Raw genomic sequence first — 12,403 nt, 5'->3', positions numbered from 1 at the left:
CACACCTCATTCCCCCCCCCCAATTTTTTATTCATTTTATAACACTAATAAACAACACAAACAGAAAAATAAACAATACAAACAAATTCTTGCCTTATTCTTATTTTTTCTAAACATTGTTAGGTGAGCTTCCCCAAGTCCCCCCATCTGATTTTCATTTTACCTCATCTTTAGCAGTTTACATATATCATAATTTTTAAACATTTTTTATCACACTTACTTTTACCATTAAAATATTTACATATTATCCCTTACAAATAATACTGTTTTAAAATACACTATCTTCTACTTCTAACCCTACAGCCTATATCCACTTCCAAAGGTATTCTAAGATTTAAATATTAACATATTTTTTCAGATATTCTTTAAACTTCTTCCAATCTTCTTCCACCGTCTCTTCTTTCTGGTCCTGGAGTCCCCCAGTCAGTTTGGCAAGTTCCATATAGTCCATCATCTTCATCTGCCATTCTTCGATAGTTGGTAAATCGTGTTTCTTCTAATTCTTCGCTAGTAATATTCTCACAGCTGTTGTAGCATACAGAAAAAAGTAACATCCTTTTTGGGGATTTCACCCCCCACCATACCAAGTAAAAAGACTTCTGGTTTCTTAATAAATGTGCTTTTCAACACTTTTTTCAGTTTCTTATAAATCCTTTCCCAGAAGTCTTTTACCTTGGGGCACGTCCACCACATGTGGTAAAAGGTTCCTTCTTTTCCCTTACATTTCCAGCATTTATTATCATGAGTATGATACATTTTTGCTAGGCTTCACACCTCATTAGGTGTGTTTTTTGCCAGACATGAATGTGTCCTTTAACAATGCTTCTTGCTTACGTGGATGGAGAATAGAGGAGGATGTATGAGCATGTGTAGAAAGTGGCCCCTAGAAGGGTGGTCAGGAGGGAATGTGGCCCCTGGGTGGAAAAGCAGAACTCTGGGGTTTCAGACCAGGAGCTTTTCCCACCCCAGCTGGAGATGATTCAGTTTGGTGGGTCGCGAGAGGCACAGCCAAAATGGCAACAGGCAAAGCTAGTGAAGATAGCAAGTCCTGTCATTTCCAAATTCTGTAATTCCAAGCAGTTCCTCTAGATGTCCCTATTCATTTACATTTGTTAGTATGTATGAGCAGCAGAAGTGGTCTGTTTCTGCCAAGACTACTGTACCAATCTAGTAGAATATATGTTCAAGGTCCAATTAAGTCAAAGTATATGTTTCATTTAGTAAAACTGGTTCATGGATCTCAAAACAGGTTTCTCTAACATTATCCTGTCAGTCCAGCTGCCAGATAGTACCTTTGCAAAACCCCATTGTGAGATGAGAGGTACTAAGCCAATGGCAGCCAAAGGGATGTGATACTTTAACCCTCTGTGAGGTCATAGTAGAGTTGCAAGCTACGTGCCAGAGTAACAAAGGTCATCAGTGTAAATCAGGCAATCCTGAAGCTGGAAAGATCATACAGAGGCCTCAGAAACTACAGAAGTGAGCTTAGAAGAAACCAAAGGAGAGAGCAGGGCCCTCAGAAGACAGGTTCAGCAAACGGCCATTGATTACAGCTGTAATTGGCTCATATTTGTTTGCTGTAACCCTGTCTAACTTACTCCTTGACATTTTTGCGAGGTAAATTTGGCATGACTTATAATAGGTGTGTGTGTGTTATGTTGTATGAAGCCCAGTAAAGACATGCTATTCTGAATAATTTTATATTACAATCAGAGGTGGCCCACCCTGGCCTGTTCTGCCACCTGAGGCAAAAAGGGAATTGCCTCCTCCTGCTCTCTCCCCACTGCTTCCGCCATGCCACGCCACCACCACTTCAACACCCCAGCTCCCACCAGGTTCGGCAAAAGCCAGGGGGTTCCACAAAGTGTTGCCGCTTGGCTCCTCTGCCTTGGGGTAAGATGATTAGCAGCACCGCGCACCATAACGCCTCCATGTGGCCAGCAAGAGGGTGGCGTTCTGGTGGTGACAGAACAGTGGAGTGAGCAGAGTGCCACCTCTTGCACTTCCACCACCTGAGGCAAGCGCTTCACCCAGCCTCATGGGTGGAGCGGTTTCGATTACAGTACAGTGGTACCTCGGGTTAAGAACTTAATTAATTCTGGAGGTCCGTTCTTAACCTGAAACTGTTCTTAACCTGAGGTACCACTTTAGCTAATGGGGCCTCCCGCTGCTGCCGCTGCCCGATTTCTGTTCTCATCCTGAAGCAAAGTTCTTAACCCGAGGTACTATTTCTGGGTTAGTGGAGTCTGTAACCTGAAGCGTCTGTAACCCGAGGTACCACTGTATTCTGAATTAGGTGACTAAGCCACTGCCACCAAACCACGGGTACTGGTGGTAATATTATTAATTCCGCACAAATATTGGTTGTTTACAAAGACACCCATTCAAATACCGCTTCTACCACCCTTCAGGAACGCAGTGGGGGGGGTCTGTGTGTTTTTGCAACTCTAAAGCTAGCATTGCTAATCAATGCAGAGCTGCAATTTACAAATCGTTATCTGAATAAGAGACTCTCTGCTCAAGGATGACATTTACAGCTCCACCATCTGAGCCAAGTCTGCTCAAAGGGAACTCCTGTTCCATTCAGTGGCGCTCCCTCCCAGGTAAGCGGGGTTGCTAGATCGCTTCTCGTAGTTCCTTTAGGTCACTTTCCCCGACACGTACATTCTTAGTTCCCTTCGGACCATTTCCAAAGAAGTGATTTAATCTTTAATCCTCCCGGGTTTCCCAGAGTTAGAAAGTGTGCCGGCGGCGCACGAGATAACGTCCCGCTTTCAGCTTCAGCCTCCTCGCCGGGCGGACTGGAGCTCCGTTGGAGCTCGTCTTAGCCACGAAGCCACTTGAGTGCCAGCCGGGACCGCTCGCTTGCTCGCCGGGTGGCTTCCCTTCCTGGAGAGACCCCTCTTCTTCCCGATCCCCAGCAAAGGAATCGGAAACGGAAACTACAATTCCCTTGGCCCCTTGCGAGGGGTGTTTGCGAAGGAGGGACGCTGTGGAAGCGGCGGAGGGCTGCTTGGCCGAGCAGGGGGCGGGCTCACACGGCTCCGGGGCGGGGCCAGGAAAGACACGCAAGTGGCGGCTCCGAGAGGAGGAGGCGGGGCGAGCGGGACGCGGAGGGCTCCCGGTGTGGCCAGGACGGGGCGGGGGCAGAGATGCGCGCCCAAGTCCCAGCAGGTGAAGCGGCGCTGCGAGGCCACTCCACGCGCTCGCCTTGAGCGCTCTCTTCCTCGGCCGGGCCAGAGCGGCCCCGGGGTGGCCGCTGCGGAGCGCCGGCTCCTGCGCTCTCCGGTGAGGGGGCGCGCCACGCGTGGCCGCGGAAGCGCAGAGGGAGGCAGCCGAGCAGGCTGAGCCGATCCTTTCGCTTTCCCAGCCGAGGCAACGGTGCGTCTGCCGGGCAGAAGTTGTTCTTGCGCGCTGCTCTCCAGAGCGGCTCTGGGTTCGAGAGCTGCCGCCCAACCAGCCGGTGCCTGCTGCCGCTCGCCTCTCGCGGACTAGCCGACCGCAGCGCCTGCTGGCTCGCCGGACCCGTTTCCCTTCTGCCCTCTCGGTTTATGGTCGGACCATCGAGGGCCAGCCCGGGGCAGTGCCATGGCGTTCGCCAATTTCCGCCGCATCCTGCGCCTCTCTGCTTTCGAGAAGCGCCGATCCAAGGAGTATGAGCACGTTTGCCGGGACCTGGATCCCAACGAGGTGTGGGAGATCGTCGGAGAGCTGGGCGACGGCGCCTTCGGCAAAGTGTACAAGGTGAGCAAGAAGATGCGGTGGCGGGAGCGAGTTCGAGTTCGGCGCGCCTTGTAGGCGCGTGGGGTTTGCTTGGTGGGGTAAGGTAAAAGAACCGGCAACTTCACGAAACGAAGAAGGAAAGGCTGACGCATGGGATTTCTCGAGTCTCTCTCGTATTCACAAGAACACATTGCAAACCGCGTTAGGTAGCAAATGTATGCGGTTCGGAGGGTGGCGAGCCGTGACACGAGACTGTTTTCCTCAAGAGGAGCTGAGACTTCATTTTCACCAAAGTCACGTGGAGTTCTCCCCAAACACTTAGGGGTTTCGTTTCATACCTACAGGATAAGTTGTTATACTTCTGTTGCTTACTCTGGGAAAGGGGGAGGGGGTAAACTATCTTGTAGCATGTCACTTTAACAAGTAACTCGTCCTCTTTGAAGAAGTGCCTTTCCTTCTCTCCTTCAGTGCTTCAGCTCCTCTGTGAAGCTGGATTTGGGCATTCATAAATGTGAAACTTACCTGTATCCCGTGGTGTGAGTTAACTTTTGCATCGGGAACACACCTGAATAGATCAGAATGGTCACTGCCTTCCCCAATCCCCCTCCCCCGGCTTTTTAGTAGGTTGAGGAATCCTGCAAACTCCACAGCTGTGTGCATACGGATTTTGTTTGGATAACTTTACTCCTTGTACACATGGCCATCCTGGATAGAAAAATATTGTTCCTTACCAGTGTGAATAATACAGTTCAGCGATTGAAAGGCATTAATTATTGAAAGGAGAAATAGGCAGAGACCTGCTAGATCCACCCAAAGGCCTCTCTCTGGTCCAGCATAGGCCAGGCCACTGGCCAACCAGAAGCTGCAAGAGCCGGCCCTAAATACTTTGCTGCTTGAACCAGTTAAAGTGCTAAAGCACAGCCAAGTTATTCTGGCACTTAAGGTAGAAAGCTCCTCTTCTCCAACAGTAAAAGTACAATAAATATTAAACTAAATAACTTAATAATTTGATGCCCCACCATGGCACCCAAACACAGCTGGCCAATGGTAGGGCCCGTGCCTGAACAGGATATGAGTTCAGTTGCCCTGTTTTGCCGATTTCCCCCAGCAAGTGGTATTCATAGGCATCCCGCCTCTGGCCCTGGAAAGCAATCACAGCTAGTAGCCTCCCATAGCTGCTGTCACATTTATGCAGCCTGCAAAGCCTTGAGAGGAGGTTAAATCCTTCTTCCATTTGGTTAGTAGCAAAGTCTTACTGGGTTTCGTTTCATGTAGGAATGGTGTTGGGCAATGGGGGATGAAAGAAAATATTCCGCAAAATATTTTTTTAAATTTATCCTTGCTTCTTATGAGAGTGGCATTCATGGCAACAGGTGGGGATGGATTTGGGGATCAAGTGTCCTCTTTCTATATGTCCATGTGGTGCCCCCCCCCCTTGCAGGAGCACATGTCTTGCCAGAAGTCTGTAAATCATATAGACTGTGTGTTCCTTCAGGGGAGATGTGGAGTAATCTTGGATTAAAGAGGTAGTGCAGATTGAGGGGTGCCCTGCATTTTGTCGTTCTATTCTGCCTGCCTCCGATCCAACACCTCTCTCTTAGATTGTAAGCTCCTCTGAGCAGGAACCCTAGAAGCTCAGCCCCAGTATGTTTCAGCAAGGCACATCAAGTTCCTGTTAGTAGGGATTTCTAGATGGATGCTTTGACAATACTGTTCATCAGTCTTCCCCAACCTGGCGCCCTCTAGGTTTTAAGATCTACAGCTGTTGTCAGCATGCTGAGAACAGCTGTATTTTGTAACGCCTAGAAGGCACCAGGTTGGGGATGAGTTATAGTCAAAAACATCTGAAAAACTCCAGGTTGGGGAAGGCTCCTTTCTGCCACATAGATTTTCTCAGGTGAGTCAGCTAATTGGGTCCAATTCGTGATAATGGGCAGCTTTATTTATAAAATGTCAGGGAGATGCTCTACAGATCGCTTGCTGTTCCAGATGTTGGTCTTAGTGCTTTATATTTACATATATAAAAATAGCTTCTTGTTCAGACCTCTTTCCTCCCCCGCCCCCACTTACCCCATTTGAGCGCCTTCAGGTGTTGAATCTAGAGCTGTCTTCAACTTTACTAGACAAATCCTTTTGGGGAGCCTGGATTGACTTGGCAAATCTTGTTAGTAATAGTGACTAGAAGCTAATGAGAGGCCAGCTGGGCTCATTTGCAGGGGGGATATGAATGCTGCTAGATTGAAGACAGATTTCTGGGAAACAAGGTTAGCAAGAGCCTGATTGGGGCTTGGGCAAGTAGAGGTGGTACTGTCAGGCGAGGCTAGTAATGGAGTCTGGCCATACGTTAGACTTTAGAGATGAAGGGAACTGGCTTGGATCCCTGCCCTTGGTGAGTGCAGTACAAATTGCTGAAATGGCTGGTGTAGTGCAGGGACCGCAGCTCCCTTTTTGTGGAAGTAAGAATAAAAAATTGACCTGTTCTTCAGCAGTTCATAGAATCATAGAATCATAGAATGATAGAGTTGGAAGAGACCACAAGGGCCATCGAGTCCAACCCCCTGCCAAGCAGGAAACACCATCAGAGCACTCCTGACATATGGTTGTCAAGCCTCTGCTTAAAGACCTCCAAAGAAGGAGACTCCACCACACTCCTTGGCAGCAAATTCCACTGTCGAATTGCAACAGATAACACTGCCACAATTGCACAAGGCAGACTTAGCCAACCTGCTACCCAGCATGTTAATTGGGGCTGAGGTGAGTTGTAGTCCAAAACACCTGGAGGGCAGAAGCTTGGCTAAAGCTGGCTTAAGCAATATGCATGCAAGGGTACTAGGCTTGAGGAGGGCTAATAATGGCTCATCTGACTGCATTTCAGTCTAGGTTCTTTGACAATTCTGTTGGCTACGCACAATAACGGCTGTCAAGAATCCATTGTGGTAAACTATTTAAACCATGTGATGCATGTGTGTTCCCACTACTCTGGAAGGCAAGAATTAGTGTGTCCATCCAAACCACAAGAGTAAAAAACCGTCTTTCCTGTTACAATTCAGAAAAGCAATGAACTTGTGTGTTTAGCAGAAGCAATGGAGATAGAGGCTGCCACTTTCAGACTGAAATGCTGCTGCAAGTCAGAAAGTAAGATGAGACCTGCTGGATCAGGCCAGTGTCCCATCTAGTCCAGTATCCTGTTCTCCAGCAGCTGATACTCAAAAGCATACTGGCTCCAACAGTGAAGGTAGAACATAGTGCTTGGGGTTAGTAGCCATTGGATAGCCATATCCTCCATCAATTTGTCTAATCCTCCTTTAAAACCAGCCAAGTTGGTAGCCACCACTGCAAATGCCCACCTATCATAGGGGAGTTGCTCTATCCCAGTCGCCCTTTTCTGAACATTTCCCAACTCCGCAATATCTTTTTTGATGTGAGATGATCAGGACAGTACACAGTATTCCAAAGCAGTCATACCATAAATTTGGGTGGTGGCATTATGATGTGGATAATTTTATTTTCAGCTAGTTGTCCCTGTTCTGTTTTTTGTTTTGTTTTTTAAAGACAGGATGGGGGAAGCACTGCACTCATCAATAAAAGAGAAAGAAACAGGGAATGGGAGAGGTACCCAGTCTGTGATACCAGCTGGAGGAATGTGTCACTCTGGGAATACTGTAGCTCACTGTTAAAAAGCATTTATTTGGAAATTAACATCCATTTAAATGGATCTTTTCAAATGTGTCTAAAGGCCATGCTCTGGTTATTTCCCTGCATGAATTATCACAACTAACCCCCCAACAGCCTCCCTGACCCCCTTCCCTTTGTTCCGTGCATGTCTCCTGCCAAGACTGTCCATCTCCCCAGTAGTTGTGGGCTCTGGCCCAAAAAAGCTTAACTTTTAAGACACCACAATCTTGTACTTTTGGTTCAGTGGGGCTTGCTTCTTATAAATTGGCATTAGATTGCAGCTAAGCCAACAGACATAGTTGCCTCCCTGGAATAATTCTGATTGAGTGCACCACTCCTCAACCCCATCATTGTGCCATTCATACCCAACATGAATTTCTTCTCCTTACTTCATGGTCATTTAAGCATGATTTCTCTTCATGGTCTTTTAAACATGATTTTTTCTTTGGGCAAGGGCTTCATTGTTCAAACAAAAACCCAGGGAATGAGCTCAGCTTCCACTCCTTTCTTTGTACTTGATCAGACTTTTCCATTTCCTCCACCTCCTTTCACTCCTTCTTTGTGCCCCCTTTCCTGTTTGCTTGTTTTTAAATCCAGCCAAAGTCAAGCAGAGCTCCAGTGGGCGAGAGATGCAGCACAATTGCCACTGCAAGCTTACTCAGAAGTTGCCCCACTGCTTTCAGCGGGGCTTACCTCTCAGGAAAGTGTGGTTTTTCCCATTGAAATAGTGGAATTTAAGCATTTTGGAGGGCCAGATTATGCCCCCTTGCCGACATGGGCAGTCCTTGATGTATGAGTAGCTTCTTGTAAAAATTTTGGGTTGGAAGGGAATTTAATTGTGCAAAGATAAACAAATTTAAGATGTAGTCCTATGCACACTTGCTTGGAAATACGTCTCACTGAACACAGTTGGACTTACTTCTGTGAGTAAGCATGCATGGGACTGTGCTGTAAGTAACATAAGATGGAAGACTTCCCTACCTCACTTCTTGTATAACTGAATGGGAAGAGGGCATGGCAAGCTTGGGTGCCCGTAGGCTCCAGAGTATGCCCGGTGATGTCACTGGTGCTGAGCCACAGCCCAGAGACCTTTGAGCCTGAACAAACAGGGCAGATTGGGCCTTCCCTGCCCTCCGAATGCCATGGCGAGGGTGGCAGCTTTGTTGTCAGATTATCAGCTTGGAATCCTTGTCCAGAACCTCAGACTTCTTGTACATGCAGTTCTCTTAGTAGTTGATTGAGAGACGGGGTGAGGAGTACGTAAAAGACTCCCAACAGAGTGATGATTAAATCTAAGAAAACTGAACTACATAGCATATTAGCAACATGCTGTATAAGAACATCCATTTTGTTTAAATGCTGTGTAATATAAACCATATATATTTCATAGTGGGACTAATGCAGCCTGGGTGGTGGATAGCTGCAGCAGCACCGGTCCCCTAAACTGAACTGTGGCCGAGAGAGCTTCAGGTATCATTCAGTTTCTCTGAACTGGCTTTCTATGAATTAATAACCAGCCTGTATTGAAAAGTCTTTGCTTCAGATCTCACCTCAACCAAGAATTGGGCAAACTGTCCTTTGCTCAGCCTCACCTCCAAATTTAGAGATAATCCTCCCTATTTTACAGAGTTGTTATTATGAACATGCATAGCATACAGTCATAGGAGTGACTCCTGCTGGCTTCAGTGGGGCTTAGGATTGGACTGTAATTCGCACCCGCAGCAGTCATCATATAGCACTTGTTTTTCAATAAATTAAGGTGTACTGTATACCCAAGACTGCATGATTGGCGGTGGTGTCATAGGTGAATCATGATTGTGTCAAGCAATTTGAGGCTTCTTGGTCATCCGTTCTGGGTGATTTATTCACATCTTGTTGGCATGTTAAGGATACTCTCCCTTGCTTGTGTTATGAAATGAAAATGAAAAGCTTGGGGGAGGGGGAATGGAATGTATTTTAAGAAGTGCCTATCATCACATATGTTTACTATAGATACAGTTTATATACCTCTCCATGAGACTTCCTCTCAGCCAGAAGAGGGACTTCCTGGTTCATTTTAAAACACCAAGTGGAAGGCAGAGATTGGGCCAAGGTCACTCAGTAGTTCAGAAAGTGGTCTTTAGCAACCCTCACGCTCTCTTGAGGTCACTTGTTGATGCAGCTGCTGTGAAATTAATAATAATAACAACAACAACACAGGCTGCGTGCAGGTGGGTAACTTTCCTGCTCTCCAGAGAACAGTGGACAAGAAGACAAAGGAGCTGCCATTAGTGTCCCCCTTCTTTCAAGTGGGCATTCTAGCTCTAGCATCTTTCTCCATTCCCCATGGAGCAAAAGAACTATACAAATGTATCTGAACTCAGGAGAGGAAGGGGCAGGTGTATTGTGTAAATCAGTTCCTCAACAGGGATAGGATGCCACACACTATGGTTGAGATGGACTGATCCATGCTGGGGGGGGGGGTAAAGTGGGCTTGAGAACCCTGAGGGAAATGGATGGTCCTCCAGGCATTGCTGGGCTGCTGCAACTCTCACCAACTCTGACCTAGTGACTGTTCTGCCTAGGGCTGATGGGAGTGCCAACAACATATTCAGGGTCAAAGGTTGCCACCCTTGCTCCTTATCCTGTTGGACCGTCTTGCACTGCCTCCAGATGATTCAGTAGGAGCAGCAAGGAGGGTCCAATCCTTTCCAGGCAGGGTGCAGGAGGCTCAGATGCCTCTAAGCTCTTGTTCCCCCTGACAACCCATTGTACCAAGCCATAGACAGCTCTCAGCCAGTGTCTTGGAACAACAATTATCCCAGTAAATCTGGAATAATGTTATGACATCCAGCAAATGGCTCAGTAATTACTGCGGTTTTCCCAGTTTAATTACAAATTTAATTAGGCTAAGTTTGGCTGTCCCCAAGGCATTCCTCATCATGTCCTCGTCATCATGTCCTGTGTCTGCCAGCAACGCACAGAAAATAATTGTTGGGTGCAAAACTTCCTGACGAATAAGCACTCTGAATGTTTTACATTGAGGAATTTGGGTTGCATGCAATGAGTTTATGGGAAAAATATATTGCCCTGTCTTTTTAAATGAGGCTTATCAGCTGCCTTTAAAATGTGTAACTTGCCTCTCACTTTGTCTTTCATCATCTTCCCCAACCCATGCATATGTTGAGGGGGAACTTGATAAGAAAACACATCTCCCATCTCAAATTGTGAAAACTGGGACAAAAGAAATGCTTGTTTTTTTTAAAAAAGGGAAGGGAATTAAGGGGGAGTCAGTGGTGTGGTGGTTCACTGCTGAGCACCTTTGCAGTGTAGATTAATTTTAATGGGTGTCTCTCTCAGCAAAACAATACTAATTTGATTGGTTTTCTGCAACAGATGTTACCGTGTCAGCACAATGCCCTTAAAAAGAAAAGAAAAAACATTTAAAATAATTTTATTTCTACACCATTGAAGCTTTTTAAAAGACAGAATAAAGCAGACCTTTTGGTTAACTTGCATATATGCACGGGAATCAAAGGAACTATTGGTGTTACTGGTTGAAGCAGATACACTGGGAGAGATTTTGCACAAGGCATGTAACTGGCAGGTGCAACACTTAGTGGAAAGCATAAGACTCTTAACTACTGAAACAAAGTCTGCTTAGCGTTTATGTTGATCCAGTCCAAAATCCATTCAAAGCAATTAGAAGCTCTGCAGAGGACTCTGGATCTTGCAGTTCTGTACATCTGAGCTTGCTAGGTATGAGAAGGTAATCCCTTGTAATTTAGAGAGTCTCTGAAGTTTGCAAGATGCTCTGCACGTCCTTTCCATCTCTGTCTACTAAAAATGGCAGCCCATGGCCAAGTTCCTTCCTGTTCCTCCTTAACATCTTGCTCTGTGCCCTGTGTCAGGACTCCATTGTGCTGTGCCTACCACCCCCACCGCATCCACAATTCCCCATAAACAGCTGCCACTTGTGAGTGCAAAGAACTGCCCATCAAGAGACAAGAGTTGAACCTGACATGGAGGTGCAATTTTTTGGCAGTGGCCCCATCCCTCATTGGTATATATGTATATCGGTCTCCAGCAGAAGGGATTGACGCTCCTTGCTGCTGCCAACATTTTGTTCTTCCTTTCCTCAGACAGTAAAAACAGATGCCCTGAGGCATCAAGAAGCTGAGCATGACTCTCAGCGTTATGTAGGTGGGGCTTTGTTAGCTGTGAACCAGGCAAAGGAAAGGTATATTGTGTGATGGGCCGTTTGAAATGCTTGGCCAGCTTGTATGATGCTCAGACCTATACCACAGTGGTGGATGCTCGAAGCAAAATAGCCCAAAGAAACTTTTTACACATGCAGGCTGAAGGTCAGCTTGCTAGAATGTTGTTGTACAACTGCAAATGCTGGAGCAGGAAAGTTTATCTGCATTTTTGAGCGTGCCCCAAACCAGGGCTGCCCGCCTTGCTAAAACAGCAGGGATGCATCTGTGCCTCTTGTGAAATGCTATCGCTGTGTTCCAGAGGCTACTGATGAGAAACCTACGCCCCTGATAACTCGACTGTGGCAGGATGTGTTTTGCTAGTGTGGCCTCTTGACACTGCCTGTTTCTGCAGCAAACAATGTACTGAAGTAACTTCCTGCTGAAAATGTGGTCTGGGTTTTTTTGTTTTTTTTTTTGTAAAGTTCTCTATTCTATTGGTGTTGCAATATACCCTAACTATAGCAATTCTCCGCTTTCCATTTCAAATAGCCATTTTCTTAAGTACGCTGAAAATGTCTCTCCCCTTATCCTCCATTCAGTGCAAAATCATCATTTTTTAAGGCTGCAATACTAACCGTGCTAACCTGGGAGTAAGCCCCAGTGAATTCAGTAGGACTGACTTCTGAGTAAATATAGGATCATAGAATTCTAGTGTCAGAAGGTACCCCAAGGGTCATCTAGTCCAACCCCCTGCAGTGCAGGATTCCCAGCTGAAGAATCTCTGATAGATGGCCATCCAACCTGTGATTAAAAATCTCCAATGAAGG

General features: G+C 46.5%; 1 protein-coding gene across 1 annotated transcript in view; it reads left to right on the top strand.

Moving 5' to 3' along the window:
- The first annotated feature begins 3,103 nt into the window (after positions 1 to 3,103).
- STK10 (serine/threonine kinase 10) overlaps positions 3,104 to 12,403 on the top strand; it is a 66,890-nt gene continuing 57,590 nt past the window's right edge. Inside the window, exon 1 of the mRNA XM_081178373.1 lies at positions 3,104 to 3,744. Coding sequence (XP_081034499.1) covers positions 3,589 to 3,744 — 156 coding nt within the window. The 5' untranslated portion in view covers positions 3,104 to 3,588. The remainder of the gene's footprint in view (positions 3,745 to 12,403) is intronic.

The sequence above is a fragment of the Podarcis bocagei genome (genome assembly GCF_964188305.1).
Source record: "Podarcis bocagei genome assembly, chromosome: 2".
Taxonomy (NCBI): Eukaryota; Metazoa; Chordata; class Lepidosauria; order Squamata; family Lacertidae; genus Podarcis; species Podarcis bocagei.
Note: the sequence above shows the minus strand (reverse complement) of the source record. Positions and strands in the feature narration are given on the sequence as shown.